Source organism: Priceomyces carsonii (assembly GCF_900007245.1).
Source record: "Priceomyces carsonii strain CBS4050 genome assembly, scaffold: Debaryomyces_carsonii_scaffold_5, whole genome shotgun sequence".
Taxonomy (NCBI): domain Eukaryota; kingdom Fungi; phylum Ascomycota; class Pichiomycetes; order Serinales; family Debaryomycetaceae; genus Priceomyces; species Priceomyces carsonii.
The window spans coordinates 322,940-342,964 of NW_026946678.1; the positions used below are offsets into that span (position 1 = coordinate 322,940).

General features: G+C 37.4%; 11 protein-coding genes across 11 annotated transcripts; 4 read left to right on the plus strand and 7 right to left on the minus strand.

Annotated features, from left to right (window-relative positions):
- Nucleotides 1–49: 49 nt before the first annotated feature.
- Nucleotides 50–913, minus strand: PRCAT00004478001 (uncharacterized protein; the record flags this gene model as incomplete). The annotated part of the gene is made up of 1 exon (XM_062954475.1): nt 50–913. One exon carries the CDS (start codon nt 911–913, stop codon nt 50–52), a length of 864 nt encoding a protein of 287 aa, XP_062811174.1.
- Nucleotides 914–1,046: 133 nt separating this feature from the next.
- Nucleotides 1,047–2,162, minus strand: PRCAT00004479001 (uncharacterized protein; the record flags this gene model as incomplete). Its single annotated transcript, XM_062954476.1, has 1 exon — nt 1,047–2,162. One exon carries the CDS (start codon nt 2,160–2,162, stop codon nt 1,047–1,049), a length of 1,116 nt encoding a protein of 371 aa, XP_062811175.1.
- Nucleotides 2,163–2,366: 204 nt separating this feature from the next.
- PRCAT00004480001 (uncharacterized protein) lies at nt 2,367–3,359 on the minus strand (the record flags this gene model as incomplete). The annotated part of the gene is made up of 1 exon (XM_062954478.1): nt 2,367–3,359. The coding sequence occupies one exon, from the start codon at nt 3,357–3,359 to the stop codon at nt 2,367–2,369; it is 993 nt and encodes a 330-aa protein (XP_062811176.1).
- Nucleotides 3,360–3,637: 278 nt separating this feature from the next.
- PRCAT00004481001 (uncharacterized protein) lies at nt 3,638–4,951 on the plus strand (the record flags this gene model as incomplete). The annotated part of the gene is made up of 1 exon (XM_062954479.1): nt 3,638–4,951. One exon carries the CDS (start codon nt 3,638–3,640, stop codon nt 4,949–4,951), a length of 1,314 nt encoding a protein of 437 aa, XP_062811177.1.
- A 94-nt stretch (nt 4,952–5,045) lies between these two features.
- On the minus strand, nt 5,046–5,318 carry TIM8 (protein transporter; the record flags this gene model as incomplete). The annotated part of the gene is made up of 1 exon (XM_062954480.1): nt 5,046–5,318. One exon carries the CDS (start codon nt 5,316–5,318, stop codon nt 5,046–5,048), a length of 273 nt encoding a protein of 90 aa, XP_062811178.1.
- Nucleotides 5,319–6,290: 972 nt separating this feature from the next.
- On the minus strand, nt 6,291–7,880 carry PRCAT00004483001 (aldehyde dehydrogenase family protein; the record flags this gene model as incomplete). The annotated part of the gene is made up of 1 exon (XM_062954481.1): nt 6,291–7,880. One exon carries the CDS (start codon nt 7,878–7,880, stop codon nt 6,291–6,293), a length of 1,590 nt encoding a protein of 529 aa, XP_062811179.1.
- Nucleotides 7,881–8,439: 559 nt separating this feature from the next.
- MRR2 (Mrr2p) lies at nt 8,440–10,968 on the plus strand (the record flags this gene model as incomplete). The annotated part of the gene is made up of 1 exon (XM_062954482.1): nt 8,440–10,968. The coding sequence occupies one exon, from the start codon at nt 8,440–8,442 to the stop codon at nt 10,966–10,968; it is 2,529 nt and encodes an 842-aa protein (XP_062811180.1).
- Nucleotides 10,969–11,485: 517 nt separating this feature from the next.
- Nucleotides 11,486–11,686, minus strand: PRCAT00004485001 (uncharacterized protein; the record flags this gene model as incomplete). Its single annotated transcript, XM_062954483.1, has 1 exon — nt 11,486–11,686. One exon carries the CDS (start codon nt 11,684–11,686, stop codon nt 11,486–11,488), a length of 201 nt encoding a protein of 66 aa, XP_062811181.1.
- A 263-nt stretch (nt 11,687–11,949) lies between these two features.
- CDC5 (polo kinase) lies at nt 11,950–13,914 on the plus strand (the record flags this gene model as incomplete). Its single annotated transcript, XM_062954484.1, has 1 exon — nt 11,950–13,914. One exon carries the CDS (start codon nt 11,950–11,952, stop codon nt 13,912–13,914), a length of 1,965 nt encoding a protein of 654 aa, XP_062811182.1.
- A 224-nt stretch (nt 13,915–14,138) lies between these two features.
- On the minus strand, nt 14,139–14,550 carry RPB11 (DNA-directed RNA polymerase II core subunit; the record flags this gene model as incomplete). Its single annotated transcript, XM_062954485.1, has 2 exons — nt 14,139–14,451; nt 14,498–14,550. The coding sequence occupies 2 exons, from the start codon at nt 14,548–14,550 to the stop codon at nt 14,139–14,141; spliced, it is 366 nt and encodes a 121-aa protein (XP_062811183.1).
- Nucleotides 14,551–15,376: 826 nt separating this feature from the next.
- SIN3 (transcriptional regulator) lies at nt 15,377–19,940 on the plus strand (the record flags this gene model as incomplete). Its single annotated transcript, XM_062954486.1, has 6 exons — nt 15,377–15,435; nt 15,632–15,678; nt 15,734–15,858; nt 15,914–16,179; nt 16,232–19,803; nt 19,873–19,940. 6 exons carry the CDS (start codon nt 15,377–15,379, stop codon nt 19,938–19,940), a joined length of 4,137 nt encoding a protein of 1,378 aa, XP_062811184.1.
- Nucleotides 19,941–20,025: the final 85 nt, after the last annotated feature.

Consider the following 20,025-nt stretch of genomic DNA (forward strand, 5'->3'; position numbering starts at 1 on the left):
ATATATAGCTTCTTTTTGGCGTCAGTAAAAGTGCCATTGAAGTCGTATCTTAGAGACCAAGAAAACCATCAACGCAGCTTTGTCTTAATGGCTCGCTCAAGGGTTTCTTTCCACTTAAGTACTGCAAAAATAAAAGCTTACTAACAATAGGGTTATTGACAGTACCCATAATAACACCAGTGTCTTTATCTGGATTGAAATATGCGACCTTGAGTCTTTTAGAAGGCAGACATTCCAAATATAATACATGATTTTTTGGCACGGATCCCTTACGCCCACTGAATGCGTTTCTTAATTCGTCTAATCCGCTACTGACAGACTCTCTAACCTCTTTGCTCTTCGGATGTGCCAAAATTGATTTAATCAATCCATCCCTTAAGTGATTGAAGTCCGTATTTCTGACAGGAGATATCCTGACAGCAAATCTAACTCCCTCATCAATCAATTGTTCAATAATTAGACTTGACTCAACAGGATCCAAAAGGGAATCCTTTAGACTAAGACTGCTGACATTTTGAACACGGTGTAACACATTCTTTGCTATATTAATATCATCATTAGCTATGTATAGACCGATTCCATAGACTTTGAAGTTCAAGAACGTAACACTTCTCACACCATACCCCAATAATTGGAATTCAGAACTCGATAATGAGTTTCCCTTGTTATTCAAATGAGTTGGAAATGGATCAATTGACTTGTCAACAGAAACAGTATTCTCGATATCTTTCTTTGAATCACTGGAAAGAGTAGAATAAGAGTATCCAGATAAGCATGCCAAACCGATCAAAACTGAAAATGGGACTCTGGATCTTGGAATGCTCTGATAGTTATAAGCACGTTTGGAATATGAAAGGCTCCTTAAAGAGTAGAAGCTCCTCTTTAAAGCTGTAATAGAACCAACTCTGAACATGATGTCTAATCTTATGTCTCACGCTTCTTCCAGAATTGGCCGACTATAAGTTGCTCGCATTGACATCGAGATAAAATTTCCATGAAGATTACTGTTACAGACACTGACACAATAACATTTTCTACAAAACAGTCTATTTAGAGTCATATGAGCTATTTAAAGATTTCATGTCCTCATTTATAGGACACTTGCTCACTAGAGAGAAGCCACTAGCTAATTGAGCTTTATATATGGCCTCCCATTTATTCCACTCTTGTTCTGCAGATTCAGTTGTCAGTGATAACCAATTGTATGGTTGAAGTCTTGATATCAAGAAACCCAAGAGAGCATCACCGGCTCCTGAAACATTTTGAATGACTATGTCTTTATTTTCCTTAGGAATATCAAAGTATTGAACGACAATTCCTAATGGCCCTCCCTTAGAAATAATCGTGAAATCAGGCTTGTATTTCGAGGTTGTAGGGATTGATGCAAAATCCTCCACATTTTCAGATATACTTACCAAAAGAACTCCTTGTTTCCCCAACTTTATAAGAACATTTTGAAAGTAGGGAAGCAAATTAATAGCCTGCTGAAGAATTCCGTCACTTATTAAGGGTTTCAAGACATTCTTGGATAAAAGCTTTTCCCTAAATTGAGTGTCGACACCTAGCGAATCAATGACTGGAAACCATTCATCATAGTCATCAAAGAAACCTTTCGACTGAAATGACTCAAATATAGCCATCAATTCTGCCTTTGTAGGGGTAATTAGTCTAACAAAATTATTAGGATAAACTCTTTTTGGTATTATCGCAAGTCTCTTTGACTTAGGAGCCGACGTTGGTTCCACAATAACACTACAGTCTTTAAGGTTTTCTTCAATAAATTCCAAGATGCTCCGTATCACAGTCTGCAGTAAATTGCAGTCGAGAACTATGTTTTTAGGATTGGCTCTTTGAATTTGCTTGATAATGTGATCAGAGAAGTCGCTCTCAATTATATGCATATCAGCACATGCAATAATAAGTTCACCATTACTTTTATGAATAGATGTATACTGAGCAGTAGATCCTTGAACATGTTTAATTCCGGAAACATCAGAATTTCTTTCTTTTAATTGCGAAAGGAGAGCTGAACTAGGGATGTCATCTCCAACTATTGAAACCAACCTTGAAGGAGTGTCAGAAGAGTACGTATGAGCCAAATGAATGTTGAAACCAACCCCTCCCAAAGTAGATTGTGTGTTTCCTGGATTGGAATCAAACATTATGGCGTCACTTTGGAGTTTACACAGTGAATCGATAGCAATAGATCCAACTATGACTGTGTCGACGACATCAACAGTATTGCCGCTATCTCGAGTATACTCTTCCAATTTAGCATTTCGGTTTCCAATTTTTGTTTTCAAAGAAGTTGAAGGTTGAAACAGCGTTGAAACCTCTCATTATTAGTAAAATGCCATAAAATATAACTAAAACTCGATACTTACTTTTTCCAATTTGCAAAGTTCCTTTGCAATCTCGGACCCACATTTTGCATTATTCAAAACAAAATCATAATTACAAGTCACTGATCTTCCATTCGTTGCTTCCGCAATTTGTTTCAATAAATAAGGAGTCAAACGCTTTCCAGTAATTGCCTTTTCTTTTGCAGAAATGTTTGCAGCTTCAATTATCAGATCTATATAATTTGATTCTAAAGCAATATCTTTGGGAGGAGGAATGCAAAACAAATGTCCACTATTGAGCATCATACTTTTGCTATTCAGGATTATTGAAGCTGCCTCTCTGAAGGAGGAGAAGGCATAAGGTGATAATACTCCCGATTCTCGTGTATAGAAGCCAGGCACCTGAACTTCTGCTCTATTATCATCGTTGTACGTGCCAACAAATACCCCTTGGGTTTCTAAGTATTCCATTGTGCGCTCTATGTCCAAAATGGACTTAGGACCAGAACAGACGACCGCAACAGGTGTTCTCCCTAACTCAGTTAGATCGGCAGAAATATCCATCGTGAACTGACCGTCGCGATGTACGCCACCTAACCCACCAGTGGCAAAGACATTAATACCAGCAAGATTTGATAGAATCATTGTCAGGGCAATCGTAGTTCCACCATTGACTTCCTTAGAAATGGTATACCCAATGTCTCTTCTCGATACCTTGTTTGCTGACCTCTGTTCAGTTAAATACGCCAATTCTTGGGTATCCAAGCCTACCACAGGCTTGCCTTTAATAAAACCACAAGTAGCAGGAACTGCTCCACTATTTTTCACCACCTTTTCTACCTCCTTTGCTAAGGAATAATTTTCAGGGTATGGGAATCCATGCGTATAAATGGTTGATTCTAATGATACTACGGGCCTCTTCTCGCTCAAAGCTTGCTTGACTTCTTCAGATATCTTTAAGCAAGGAATATGTAATTTTCTTGAGTTAACCAAGAATATTTTAGCTTTTCGTAGCATTCCCTTTAATAAATATAACTTTATAGTTACATGATCCCCGGTATTTAAGTAATGAGAATTGAAAATAAAAAGATAGACTTTCAAAAAATATGAGTTCTTTAGAGAGTATACTTATAGAACTAGGATATAAAGATGATTTTCCAGACGAGTTAACACAGAGCTCAATAAGTGAAATAAAGCAAAGAATTATAGACCCAAATGGGTTGACTATTCAGAGAGTCTTAGATTTAATAAAAAATAATCATGGAAGCGAAATTTACTACATAATTCTTGAAGCGATGGCTTTCGCTTGTAATGATGGAGAGGCTAGAGCTTTGAAGGAGAACCTAATCGAAAATTTGAATATTCCATCAAGATCTTGGGATTGGTCAAACTCTGATGAAATTGCAAGCAAAAGATACTATTATTTGATTAGAGTTCTATGTGCATTAATAAAGAATTATCCAGAAGAGTACCAAAGTCTAGATGAGATAAGCATATTATCGTATCACATTGATCCCGATCTACCATGGAGTTCGTCTATGGGCTCGTGTATTATACAGAGGACAATCGAGAAATCAACGGGGTTGCAATCGAAAATCCATGAATATATGCCACTATACCTCGAGCGTCTTACAAAGGAGAAAATGGTATTCCCGCAAATGCGATCCAAGAATTCGAAGATGATCGAAGGATTGAAACCAAGGCTTGGATTCAGCAGCTTTGAAGGTCAAATTTCAGAAGACGACAGTAGACGTAAGTGGAAGGAATCATCTAAAGTCAAATCCATATCTATGGTATGGTTTTTAATTTACATTATTAGAGAACCCAAAGACATAAAATTATATGGAACTATAACCACATCTTTTATTCTTAATTTGCTTGATGATCACGAGCCATTATTTAAGTTGCAAGGGTTGAAACTTATGAAGAGTTTATTGATGAAGCTAAGAGAAATCAAGAGTGACTTTTTGACCAAATCAGGTTTGAGCATTTTGTTTTTGGGGTCAGCAAAGCAATGCTTACATTATCTACCATCGCTAACTCCAATCCCCGTATCAGAGGCTCTACTCCCATACGCTTACGAAGACATCTTTTTAATTCTTCAGGGACAGAAGAAGGAAGAGTATCTTGAATTGGTAAACGTCACATTGGCTTCAATCTCTCATATAAAAGGAGAAAAATCTTCTTTCCGTCTCACAACAATCTTACTTTATCAGCTTAGGACAATAGTCGGTATTTTGGGAATAAATATTTTACTTTGCTATTCAAGGTTGAATTACGCTTTGAATCTGATCATTATTGATCCGAATATTTTGGAGATGGACATCAATCCCATTAATGTTAGTTTAGAGATACAGAAGTCTGTCTTTGAGATATTTTTATCATTTAACAATGTCGAGGGCAATACTCTCTTATTGCAATATAAATATGATTTCCTTGGGTCTTGGATAGTGTTGATGAGGAAGCAATCATCCTTTGATTTGTTACTCAAGAATAACCTTGATCTTCTCAAGAATCTTGCCCTCACATGCAACCAAAGTGAAGAGCTTAATATAGACTTAAATCAGCTTTCCGAGCAGTACCCTGACTTGAAATCCAAACTAATATAATACATAGTAGAGTACAGTAGCTTAGCTCTCAATGACATTTATTGGCATAGAATCTTACTCTTTAAATATATATACAAGGGAACTCTTACCACGTTCATTTCTGTGCACCTTGAAGTGCCTGAACAACTTTGATATTGGTATCTAAGAACCTATTCAAGCAACTGCTTAGGCATTGTTCCTCATTCACATCCAAAGTACTAGTAGTAATTGGTTTATTATAATTGCACTTTTTAAAGCACATATCGGTGAAATTGTGAATCGACATCTGCACTTTAGATTTTGAGTTTTCTGACTCTATAAATTGCATGATATCCTTCCTCGAAGACTCATCAAGTGCTTGTAAGGCCGTCTGGGAGATCGAGGACATCTTTTTATCTATCTATTTTACTATTCTTATTGTCTTGAATGAACTAATCAATAGTCTTAGAGTGTAATTTTTTTTGAACTGACTGCACACTTTGAGATTGGTATCAGATTAAAAATCTCAGGCTTTCAAAAGTAAACATTTGATTTGTTATGAATAAAAGTAAGTTGGATAAAGTTAAACATATTATACTGAGCCAACGAGAACATGAATATGGTGAAGCGAACTCCGCACAGGCTACGTATTTCAAAAGACTACAGAATGATATAAAAAGGACTCAGTCATTCGTTGGTCTCGCTGACGAGGCAATAACAAAACTTAAGTTGAAAGATTCCCAGAAGATTCTGCGAGAACAGGAGATTATTGTATTATACAATATATATAGCAAAATACCGTACTCTCCAGATAGAGATGAAGTGCTTGACCTTGCTTCTGCTTCTACAGTTATGCAGAGAACCTATAAGGAGCATTCAGAGTGTTTCAAAATGTTGAAACAAATCAATAAAGCAAACTCAATGGACTTGTTGGAGAGTGAATACCTCCTTAGGGACTATCTGGTCGCGCTTGATAATCTAGACCAAAGAATCAATGCGTTGAACTTGAAGAAGAAAGAAGTCGAAAGTGATGACAATCGATTCTCTATAGATCAACGAATAGAGGCACTACACGAAAAACTAGAAGAGGCATCGAAAATGGAGAGACTCTTAACGTTGCATATGAAAAGGGTGGTGGTGAAGTTTTTGGCACTCCTGGACTGGGAGAGCCAAGTTGTAGCTAGCGAAGATGCTCTCAAAAGTAGAGTTTCTGAAACCGTCAAGTTGCTTGATAAGTTGATGATGTCAACAGCATGGGTCGAAGTGGATTCTACAAGCTTCGATGACTCAGTCATCAGAATTATGAGTATGAACGAGTTAATCCAACGTAAAATTGATAACAATAGATATTACTTAAAACTAAGAAACTACGGACTCGAATTCACTTGACTGGTTGAGGAATTGCAGCTCTGACAGCCTTGACTTGGGTATAGTTGTGCATTACTTCTTCACCCATTTCTCTGCCAATACCTGATTGGTTATAACCCCCAAATGGAACCATTGCATGGAAGTCATTGTAAGTATTCACCCAAACAGTTCCTGCCCTCAATCTTCTCGTGACATCCATAATTGTGTTAAAGTTGGTTGATTGAATACCAGCAGCTAAGCCGTACTCAGAACGATTTGCCATCTTAACTACTTCATCGGCAGTTTTAAACTTAGAGACAGTAATCACTGGACCAAAAATTTCTTCGTTGACAATTCTCATCTTTTCATTGACGTCACCAAAAATAGTTGGGTTTATGAAGTAACCCTTTCCAGGGATCCTTGAACCCCCTGATAACAACTTAGCGCCTTCGTCAGAACCTATTTTGATATAATTCAAGATTTTTTCCATTTGCTTAGAGCTATTTTGAGCTCCTTGAACGGTATCCAAGGAATATGGATCTCCGACCTTGATATTGTCTTTGGTATATTCAACGAACTTTTTCATGAATTCATCATAGATTCCTTCTTGAACGTACAAACGGGAACCAGCACTGCACACTTCACCAGAATTATAGAAAATACCAACTGCAACATTTTTCAATGCAAGATCAAGATTTGCGTCATCAAAGATGATGTGTGGAGACTTACCACCCAATTCTAATGTGACTTTCTTAATATTTGATTCAGCGCACTTCTTCATAATGATCTTTCCAGTAGCAGTAGAACCAGTGAATGCGACTTTTCTGATCAACGGGTGCTCAGATATAGCATTACCTGTTATCTTACCAAAACCATTGACGACATTAATAACTCCAGGTGGAAATATGTTGTGTTTCTTGATCAAGCTACAGACAAACAATGCAGATAATGGAGTGGTTTCAGAAGTTTTCAAAACCACAGTATTACCTGTTACAAGAGAAGGACAAATTTTCCAGGTAAACATCAAGAATGGAAAGTTCCAGGGGATAATCTGACCACAGACACCTAATGGTTCTCTCCTGGTGAAATTAAAATAGTCATCACCTGTCTCAATAACGGATCCGGTTAACTTATCTGCAAAGCCTGCACTGGATCTCATAACAGAAATAGCCAATTTAACATCACCGAGAGCGTCCGTGATTGATTTACCATTGTCAAATGTCTCAATAGATGCAATTGTTTCTTTATTCTCTTCCACAATATCAGCTAACTTACTAAGGGCGGCACCACGTATGGCTGGATCGCCAGTGGCCCATGAAGTCTCCTCAAATGCTTTTGACGCAACCTTGGCTGCGTGGTCTACGTCTTCTTCACGAGCCTCATAAACACTGGTTACCAATTCTTCTGTTATAGGACTCAGAACCTCAAAAGTATGCTTGTTCTTAGATTGAACAAACTCATTGTTGATGAACAAACCAGTTGGCTGCTCGTACTCAATTCCATTAGGGAGTTTAACACTAACTGATAATGGAATATTTGAATAGAAACGGGCTGCGGAAAATCCGGTAGCAGGAGTTATCGCACGTTTTATCAAACTAGATCTTGTCAAGCGTGTGGCCAACATTGCAATTCGTTTTGAAATTTTCTGGACCAAAACTTTTCATTTACGTAACGTAGGAGCCATCTCTCCTAAATATATATTATAGACAGTCAAAAAGCAATACTCGAGACACTTACGGTTGCTATTAGATAACCTTGCCGATATTCCGAAATAACTAGCAACAAAACTGCATATGAATTAAACTATTTCATATATATGTTGATAACTAAGCGACTCTATATCGGGGGTCCCTTAAAATTGGCCGAAATGGTAACAGAAAGTTCCTTAACCGACGAACGGACTATATTCGCATGGAACCTACGGGAACCAGAACACATGTGACCTTTTTGCTTTGGACCACATATTTTAGTTTGTAACTTCACCGAGTCGGATCCTCCTTCGCTTATCAAGGCTACTAAGTGAATTCTAATTGAATTGTGGGGTCTTGGTGGTCCAGACTATGTGGGTAAGAAAAAAGGTGTCATTTGCTGCTAATATCCTGCAGGTAAGTAAATCGTAAGTAATCAAAATTAATTTCTCTTAATATTCAAATAATTATGTAGCATGTACATTTGAACATACGATGCCGACTGATGTACCAAAGAAGAGGAATAGACAGATTGTATCTTGTCTAAATTGCAGAAAAAAAAAGCGCAAGTGTGATCGTTTATTACCTTGTTCTAACTGTACTAAATACAAATTACTGGATTCTTGTTCGTACGCGGCATCACCCAGCGGAAGTAGTCCACCATACAGTAGCCTGGCCAATGGGAGAAATGGAACTAATGGTGTATCGAGGCCAGCTGTATGGCCCACAGTGAATAATGAACTTGAACGATTGAAAAACAGAATTAAGGAGATTGAATCGACTGTTGCCATTGCGGCATCTGGGGTGCTGCCGTCCCACTCTCAGGAGTATCGACCTTCTGTAGAAATTATGAATTCAGTAAATGAGAATAACAATTTAGGAGATGCCGAGGAAACTTATATTGGTATTAATCCATTGGGTTCTTCGACTGATGCACTAAGTTTTCATTGTGATTTTCATGAAAACTATCTATTTTTATCGCACAGACCATTGAGACTACTTGGATTTATGAGGAAAGATCCAGGGGCTAAACTTTTCTGGAACTATCGAGGAAATATGATGCCGAAATCTCTAATCCTCAAGGTTATCCTGGATGAAAATCGAGAAAGAAATGCAACATTGAGGGAAGGTGCAAGTAAGTTTTATGGCGATGCTTACATTCCTCCTATTGATCAGCCAGCTGACATCAATGTAATCAAAAAGGCCATTTCAAATTATAGCCCAAGGCACTTGTTATGGTTTAAAAATTCAAATGAAGAGATGAGATTGTATGATAGGTTGAAAATTCAATTACCGAATGAAGATGTCCTTTGGAAATATGTACTGTATTTTTTTGCAAACCTTTATCAATTTTTCCCTTTGATCGATGAGAATGAATTCAAATCAGAGATATCAAGAATAGTAATTTATTCGAATGGAACTGTCGACACTCTAGTTATTGATAAGCGGCAAAACCTAGCCATTTTGGCAACTTTACTTATTATATTGAGGCTAACTTTCTTTAGTGTACTCAAGAACGAATTTCCTGATGGAGAATCCACTAATAATAATGACGTTATACCGGTTGATAATTTGCAGGTTGCTGAACAGTGTTTGAAGGAATTCGATATTACGAGGAAACAGAATTTATGTGTCCTTCAAGCATTAATATTTCTCCGTATCTATAGAGTATATGGTCCAGAAGAGGGGGATGGAATATTGGGAAGCGATATTCAAGCATTTCATGGTACGCTAGTCCAATTGGCTTACTCTCTTGGATTGAACAGGGATCCTATTGCATACGTAGATTTGAAGTCTAACGAAAAAGTTCAGCATTTGAGAAGAAAGATATGGCATTATTTGGTGGTAGAGGATGTATTGGGATCGGCGCAGTTTGGAACTACCTTATCGACTCATTTTCTTTCATACGATACTAAAGTTCCCTTTTTCAATGGCCAAAACTCCAACGTAGTCAATCAAGAGGTAGAAAGAGAAGCAGTGGCTAACATGGCGGCATTTAATTCATTTTATGCTCCAGTAGTTAAAATAGTTGAAATAATGTCGAACGTAAAGACGTCGATTCAAATAACAGAACTAGTTGAGCATATAACCGAGTTAGAGATTGTCTGCTCCAAACTCTCCGGTGTAAGTTCAATCGCACAGACTAGCGATGCTATTGAATCAATACTGATCATTCGAATGCGAATATATCTTCATTCAAAAATATTCCTTCAGTTCATTTATTATTGCTTGTTTCTTTATTTTGATAATAAAGGGGACTATCAATTAAGCTTCTTTTATTTTAGAAAGCTGATGTTAATAATGTTTAAAGATCTCATGGCTTTCATGAATGACGTATGGATGCCATATTGCAACACAAATGGTCTTTTAATGCTTATACTTACGCCCTCTATGGAAACATACTTTTACATGATAATCATTTTATCATTAATTATGATGGTGAGATTAAAGTCCACTTTATATACTTTAAAAAAGAGTGAAGGATTTACAGAGAGATACAATAATGATGCTGGGTTAAAAGAATTTGTCTTATGTCTCGAAGAAATTACGAAGATAATAAGTCGTTACAGTAAGTTCCAAAAAGAAGTTTTTGAGCTCAGCATATATTATTATCATGCATGGAAAATTCGAAAATTGGATCTGTTATTCATGAAGTCCGTAGGTAGCGAAGAGATCTACTCAACAAATATGAAGCTCACGAATTTGGCAGTCCTCAATTTTTCTACTGAAATGCTACAGGAACTATTAGCGCTTTTCAAAGTAAGTTGTGATGAAAAAGTGGAGGAAGGTTTGGAGTCCAAATCTGAAGATGAAATTATGAAGCTTATTCAACTTGACAATATGTGGGTCCAATTCAACTCAATTAGCCGAGATCAAGAATCTGTCCCACCCTATTGTAGAGACGAGAGAGCAAATCAAGGTGAAATTATAGATCAAGCAACTTTATCAGCATGGAGTAATGACTTTAATTTTTTCGACGATGTCTGTTTTGACGAGTTGAATTCTTATGAGATATTCCCGTAAGATGAAAACATAAAAGGCAGAATTAAAGGCAGAATTAAAGGCAAAACTGGATTAGGTCTTGAATTGATTATTTATTATTTATACATTCATTTATTCGTAACATAATAACATAAACATTATCGAGAGATTTGAGCATCAAATGTGTATAGAGTCATTTAACACATCTCAGATATTATCGCTCGACGCAATCGCGCCAACATCCATAATCCTTCGTTTTTCCTAATTAGGCCATACAAAACAGTGATGCAACTTAAGATACGGCAGAACAGAATGGCTCAATCGACGGTTGAATATCGCAATTGGGAGACGTGTGGCAATAACTTATAGGTGCGTTCAGCCTTATCAACATATATCGATATCATCACATTACATTACATTTCTACTATAATATTCAACCACGAATATAGATCGATGTTCATGATGTGATTATCAACATGATTACATTGTTAGTTGAAGCAAGCTTCATTGGGATATCGGAAAATCTTGCGTAATCATGTCACAGCAACTATGACTGCTACTAATGATATTCTTCACACGTGATATTATCCTTACTCTCTCTTTTGTGAGCATCACTTCTCAGTTGAGATTTTGAGTCAAAATTTCTTGATTTGTTCTGTTTGTATTTATGTTCATTTGCGACCGTTTTAGGTAAAACATAAACAGGATCAATACAGTATATTGAAAATACTCCTGTAGTCGAAGAAGCTCTATAAAGCATTTTAGTAATCCTAGAAGACAAAGAAGCTCCTTTAGAAAACCAACTACATCGTTGCACAGATACTAACCGCCGTATCTTCACAATATTAGGTCAGCGGGACGAAGTCAAAACGGTCAACTCAATATCATTGACAAAAGGCAAAACCTTCATTCTTAGATTCAAGAAGAGCCATCAGATATAATATATAGACTGATAAAGAAGACCATACTACAGGTAGCAACTTTTGAGAAACAAATCCCTCCAATAGCGCTACAAGAATAGATATGTCAAGCGTCCGCACTCAACCATTGCAGCCGTTGAACAACGGTCAACTAAATACAAGGGCTACTGCTATAACACCAATCAAACCTGCCAGGCGTTCTAAAGAAAATCAGCCAGAACCAAAACAACAGCAAAAGAAGAAAAAAGAAAAATTATCAGCGCTATGCAAAACACCACCATCCATAGTCAGAACAAGAAATGGCAAGGACTACCGCCGAGGAAGCTTTTTAGGTGAAGGTGGATTTGCTCGCTGTTTCCAGATGAAGGACACCTCTGGTCAGATATTTGCCGCCAAAACTGTAGCCAAGATCTCAATAAAGAATGAAAAGACAAAGACAAAGTTGTTGTCTGAGATCAAAATCCATAAATCGTTGCTGCATCCAAACATTGTGAACTTCAAGGACTGTTTTGAGGATGACGTTAATGTTTATATATTGTTAGAAATATGTCCTCATCAGTCATTAATGGAGTTGCTAAAGACAAGAAAAAGGGTTTCTGAGCCAGAAGTTAGATACTTTATGGTGCAGATTGTGGGCGCCATCAAATACTTGCATTCAAGAAGGGTGATACACAGAGATCTTAAACTTGGAAACATTTTTTTTGATCCAGATATGAACTTGAAAATTGGAGATTTTGGCTTGGCTACGGTATTGCCGTCTTCTGATTCAAGAAAATATACCATTTGTGGAACACCTAATTATATAGCACCTGAAGTTTTAGGTGGAAAGACTTCTGGTCACAGTTTTGAGGTTGATATTTGGGCAATTGGAATAATGATGTATGCCCTTTTGATTGGCAAGCCTCCCTTCCAAGCCAAGGATGTTCAAGTCATTTATGAGAGAATCAAGAAAACTGAATATTCATTTCCAGTGGATAAACCAATTTCAGAAGAAGCCAGAATACTTATCAAAGACTTATTAAGTTTGAATCCTTTGCAAAGGCCAAATATAAACGAGATATTAAATTATGATTGGTTTAAGGGTCCTTTTCCCGATAAGACTCACGAAATAAGTTTGAACCTTACTCCAGACGGTCTTGATGGGATATCAAAGGCTCAATCGGCATTAAATTTCACGAATACAAAGGCAAATGCTGGAATATATACACCTAAGAGCAAGAATCCGGTTGAAATTTTGAGATCAGATTTACATTCAGAGCAGCCAAAAACAATGCTTCCCCAGTCTTTGTCTCCAAATGATACCAAGAACAAATATCAAGAAGTCGACCCTTCTCAAATAGGTGGACGGCCAAGAAGAGTGAATTTCAATGGAAGCTATTCAACGACAATCAAAAGACTTAACCAAATTTGTTTCGAAACTTATCAAAACATGAGGAGATTGGAATATTCCAAACATGATACCATCGATACCTTGGAATTGCCAAGATGCGAAAACCCAACCTTAATTTCTAAATGGGTCGACTACTCTAACAAATATGGATTTTCTTACCAATTGAACAACGACGATATTGGTGTGTTATTTAATGACGAAAATACATTATTAAAGCTCCATAATTCCGATAGATTTTTGGAATTAATTTATCATGAAAATGAAGGTTGGACATGTATTGAAAATTCAACAAGTCACCCTCCTAACCAAGCAAAAAGACATTTAGAGATTGTCGATTTCTTTGCAAAATACATGAATAGTAATTTATCAAAAGTTAGCGAAAACGAACAAAGAAAAGAAACAGTATTCTTGAGGAGATATACTAGAACCCCTGATTACATCATGTTTGAAATGACGAATGGTAACATCCAATTTAACTTCAAAGATCATCATAAGATCTGTATTTCAAAATCTGGTTTGGCAATTACTCATATATCTCCAAATCGTGTTACTCAAACGCATCCTTTACTATTAATTTTAAAGCAAGGAAATTTTCCATCTGTTGAAGTTCCAGAATGCTTAATGAAGATTTCAGTCATTAAAGATGCGGTCAAAAAGAAGGCCTTCAAGGAGACCTAATTGATGATCCGATTCGAAATATTAAATAAGAGCAAGGTTAGCCAAGTAACCTCATGATTCAAAGCCAAATGTCATTGCATGAATACTTACTGCATTTTATAAGCTTTTAAACCTTTAAAATAGAAAAAATAATACATTAAATTAATTTGCTTGTAGTTAGAAAATTATCAAAGCTAATATACATTTTAGTAGATTTCTATGCACTTAATTCCCAACCTCGAAAATCAATACTCATCGTCATTGTTCAATAAAGATTTGAGCGCCCATTCATCTTTGAATCTTGTCTTGATGATATCCAACTCACCAATCAAAGCGGAGCATGCATTTCGAAGGGCTTCTCTTGGAGAATAATCCTCTTCCGTTTGAATCCTCAATACAAAATTAGCGAATAAAGGATGTTCGACCTTGTAAGCGGCAAAAATTACCCTATCGTCCTTTGCTAACTGTGATCTCAAAAGGTTAGCCAAAGTATGATCTTCTCTTTCAATCTTGATCACAGCGGCATTGGGCACCTTCGTATCAGGTGTTATTTTAATTCTACTACGTTAGCTTCTGATATAGTCAGGACACTTCAAATACTTACTTATCAACGCCTTCTGGCAATATGAACAACTCAAATCTATCTGGAGCATTCATTATTTCTTTATGTGGACAAAAAGGTAAAGATTTACTAATCCCAGAGAGCTATCTTCGACTTTTGAATTTAACATTTGAGCTTAGAAAATTTCAAAGCACGTGATCTATAACGTGAAACACAATTAGATTCTAGGGGAAATTGAGTATCGATTATGAATAGTACATTTAAGCTTCGTTTTGGAGCTTGCCCTCTTTCAATATATCTTGGGCGCTTTTGGTTTATTACTTTATAGCTTTGGAACATAAAGGATTGAAAATCAAGGAGAGTACTCAGAGCTCCTATACTTAACGAGAAAGAGTATTGGCAGATGTAACTTAAGTTCAGGAATAGCTACATGATGCCTATTGGACCATTGAGGTCAAAAACAGTTACCAGCACGTATATAGGTCAGACGAAGACGGTTAAGCAAAGAGCTTGGATTCAATTTCTCACGATGACTTTTTAGGTATATGGGGCGCGATTGACTCGTACTTCTTTGGTATCCCCTGGTTCGGCATACAAAAGCGAAAACAGAGTGACAGCTGCCCGGACGAACCCACTCTATTTGGATGAGCATAATGCCCACCACCTGCAGAATTAACACCGGCATATAAGTTGTCCATTTACACGCCTTCTCTCTTTAGAATTACCCGCTGGAGTTATCCATTTTTCAAGCCCTTACAGTGAAAGCACCTGTAATATACTTATATCGTTGAATAACTCACTGGATACGGTGATTACGCGAAGCGTCGTTTATTACATTGGTGTGGTGAGATAAGTCAAGCTTTTTGCGGAAATTAGTGTATAATTTCAATTAGGCACTGATTGTTATCGATAGCAGCAATAATGACAAACCAGCACGATCCATGGGGCAATCAACAACGTCCCTTGGGACAGCCGTTCAAGTATGTATAGTTCCACTAACATGTCAATCTGGTATATGATCCCTTGTTGAGAACATGTGATAGGACCTCAGAGATATTCATCATATTGCGATGTGTTTGTTTAGTGTGACGAAGGCTCGACGAGATTTTCATAAAATGTACCCACCACTCGAATCATATTGTCCCATTATACGGAAGCAGCTACTAACAGTTATAGTCGTCAACATCCCCCGGTATTGCCACCTCCAGCAACATTAGAAACAGGTATGTATTGTCGGGCTTTAAAAGAGTACTTGGGATGTGATACTAACTATTTTAGGGGGTCAATCATTTTATCCTTTGCCTAGTCTTCCAAGTTTAGGAAATGGAGCAGGTCATCCACAGCCTGGTCATGGTTTTAATATACCATCGATTAATGCTGGAGAACCTATTCAGATGAATACAGTAAGTTGAGTTTTCATAAATTTCTATACATTTCTTGAATACTAACATATCTTAGGCACCCGAGGCACCCAGTCAAGATATGAGAAGGTCCTCAACAGGGACTCAATTGCCTCCTCCTGTCGCCTTGGGCACGGAACATCAGGTACTTCAACCAACAGCACCTCCGGGTGTACCAAACCGTTCTACAACTACGAACATTTACAGACCTTTGAATGTGAAAGATGCTCTTTCTTACTTGGACCAAGTCAAGGTTCAATTTTATAACCAGTCTGATGTCTACAACAATTTCTTAGATATTATGAAGGATTTTAAATCTCAAAGGTAAGTACTGCACACAAAATCCTTTTTCTGCAACATACTAACTGTATTTTAGTATCGATACTCCAGGCGTAATTGATAGGGTATCAACTCTCTTCAGAGGGTACCCCAATCTTATTCAAGGGTTTAATACTTTTTTACCACCAGGTTATAGAATAGAATGCTCTCTCGATCCTTCTGATCCTAACCCTATAAGGGTAACCACTCCGACTGGTACTACGACGCGTCCAAATATTGATGGTGATTATAATCAAGTATGGAATTCTGGTGCCACTGCTGAACATAGAAACACTCTACAGGAATCTCAACAACAGCAGCAGTTTTCTCCGGACCAAGCTGCGACACAAGCAGCACATGCCGTCCAGCTTGCCCACAGCCAGTCTTTACCACAAGGAGTGGACCAGCAGCAACAGCCAAACGGTGGGCAGATTGAATTCAATCATGCAATATCTTACGTGAACAAAATTAAGACGAGGTTCGCTAACCAACCTGACATTTATAAACAATTTCTCGAGATATTACAAACATATCAACGTGAACAAAAGCCTATTGGAGAAGTTTATGAACAGGTAACGGTATTATTTTCGAATTCACCGGATTTGTTAGACGATTTCAAACAATTTTTACCTGACACTAGTAATCAGGCCTTCATTCAACAGCAACAACAGATCCCACAAGGCCCATATTATGGCACTGGTAATGGTGTTTCCCAATTGCCCCCTGTTGGAAATTTTCATCCATCGACAGGCTCTGCAGGTTTTAGTCCTAGTAACGCCCAGCAACATTTTAGTCATCAGGCGAATTATCAAATTACTGGCGTTCCAGGTAATCCCGATGCTGCTGCCATAGTAAATAATGACGTTGGAGCTTCTAAGAAGAAACACTCCATTTCCGAAGGTTATTCGTATGATGAAAGTTATAATCAAGAAGCGCAGGTCTCTAACTTACGTACTAATGTCCAACCATTCAAAAAGGATGGTTCTAAGAATGGCATCACAGCAGTAACTAATCCAACTTTAGTAGCAGGGATTCCTGAACCAGTCCCTCCTTTTGCCGCTGTCAAGACTTCATCTTTACTGGAAGAGCTCTCGTTCTTCGATAGAGTCAAAAAAGCTATCGGAAACAAGCAAACGTATAATGAATTTTTGAAAATATTGAATTTGTTCTCTCAAGATATTATTGACAAGGTTACACTCGTAAAGAGGGTTGAGGGATTCATCGGAGACATTCATCCTGAGCTACTTACTTGGTTTAAAATGTTTGTTGGCTATCAAGAGCCGACCCAACATATCGAAGACATTACTTTCAAGAAGCATCAACTAGAATTGTCCTTATGCAAAGCTTACGGTCCTTCATATAGACAATTGCCTAAGGCTGAGACGTATATGCCTTGCTCTGGGAGAGATGAGATGTGCTGGGAAGTCTTGAATGATGAGTGGGTTGGGCATCCAACATGGGCATCTGAAGATTCAGGTTTCATTGCTCACAGAAAAAATCAGTACGAAGAAATACTTTTTAAAATAGAAGAAGAAAGACTAGAATTTGACTATAATATGGAAGCTAATTTAAGAACGATCCAAACGCTAGAAACAATTGCAAATAGGATAGCAAACATGACACCGGAACAAAAAGCAAGCTTTAAGTTACCTCCTGGATTGGGCCATACTTCGCAGACTATCTATAAGAAAGTCATAAGGAAAATATATGATAAAGATAGAGGATTTGAGGTGATCGATGCTTTGCATGATAATCCTGCAATCGCTGTCCCCATAGTCTTGAAAAGGTTAAAACAAAAGGATGAAGAATGGAAAAGATCTCAAAGAGAATGGAATAAAGTCTGGAGAGAAATGGAACAGAAAGTGTTTTATAAGTCGCTTGATCATTTAGGTTTAACTTTTAAGCAGGCCGATAAGAAGTTATTGACAGCGAAGCAGTTAGTGAGTGAAATCAGTACAGTCAAGATAGAGCAGCAAAATAAGCGTCTTCACCCGCTTACGCCTAGACCTCAGGAACAATTAAACTACGAATTTAACGATGTTGATATAATTATGGATATTGTTAAGTTGTCCGATGTCTTCATCAATCGCTCCTCTAACTATTCAGTGAATGACAGAGAAAAGTTGACCCAATTTTTCAAGTTTTTCATTTCGTTGTTCTTTGGAATACCGACGGAAGATATAGAAAGTGCTTTGGCTGCAAGAAGTAAAGAAAATAGTCTCTCCGAAGCACCAAAGGATGTGAGCGAACTAGGCGACTCAAGCTCATCACCAACCACTTCCGCATCTTCTGCTATACCTCTGTCACCGAAGAAACGTCATCGTGAAAGCGATCTTTTGAAAGATGTCTTGAAAAAGCAGTCTAAGTCAAGAAAGGACGAGCATTCCGAATCTCCAGCCGCTAATGACGACTCGGATGAACAAGACACATCCGAAGGAGTTGAAAATACCGATGACTTGTGGATTAAAACTTCAGCTTTAAATACTCCAAGGAACTCTGAAAAAGCTAGTCCTGAGAAGAGAGACAGATATAACTTGATATGCAACACCACCATATATGTTTTTTTCCGCCATTTCAGAACCTTGTACGAAAGGTTTGATGAGATAAAGAAGATGAGTGCATCGGTAGGTGAAGAAATCAGAAGTAGGAAAACTCCAAGCTTCGCGAAGGATTTGAATTTACTTTCACATCAAATTGAGGACATGGGTATCGAGATTGTAGGGGACAAAGATTGTTATTCACAGATGCTAAACTTATCGGCGAAAGTAATCGAAGGGGAAGTTGATCATCAATGGTTCGAAGAGACTCTCCGTCAAGGATTTAGGAATAAAGCTTACAAAATTTACACGGTTGATAAAGTAATTCAAGCTTTGGTTAAGCACATGCACACAATGGTGACGGATTCAAGAACTTCCGAAATGATGGTCCTATATGAATCAGAAAGGACGAAACCGGTTTCAAGTGCGAAAGACCAAATCATCTACCGTATAAAAGTAAGATCTTTGATGTCAAGTGATGAAAATATGTTTAAAATTGCTTTTAAAGAGAGTGATAGATCTGTTAATATTCAATTTGTTGGGCTTGACGATTTAATAATCAATGACCATGAAAACGCTGAAGAGAAATATAACTACTACATAACAAGCTACATAATGTCACATCCAACAGAAGGGGTTCCAGCCTCTAAGATTCTGATGCCGTTCTCAAAATCATTTATCGAAAATGTCGATGACGAGCAATGCGATGGACATGTTACTTCTGGTCTAAAGGTCTCAATTTGTCAAAATTCTTATAGATTATTCTTCGAAGCTGACACATATGATTCATTTACAGCTAACAACGTTTTCCAAAAGGGTGCCGCTGACGAAGTAAATACCAAAGAGAGAATTGAAACTTTGAGAAATTTTGTCAATGATGACGAGCTTGGTTGGAAACTGACAATAAAAGACCAAAATGCCGAGGTACTTCAAGGAAGGGTAGATGAATTATTTAAGAAAGGTGCATCTTCATTCCATGAATTAATTAAGAGAGGAGAAATGAACGAGGAAACTAACACAGATAATGTGGTAAGTGATGGGGCAGTATCTGGTGATAAGCATATACTGCTGGTTGATGAAAATATGAAGACAGGTTCTCAAGAGAAGCAAACTGCGGAGAGCGAACATAACTATACTCAAGATGCTAATGATACCACTGCAGATGACAATACCACTAATCAAGAAGAGGTAACTTATCTCCCAGAATCGGAGGCAGAAGGAAAAGATTAGCCTACTTATTCAATTTTGTTTATCCATTGTATTATGCTACAATAATCTAATTGTTTAATAGTTATTATATAGTGTACATCAAGAC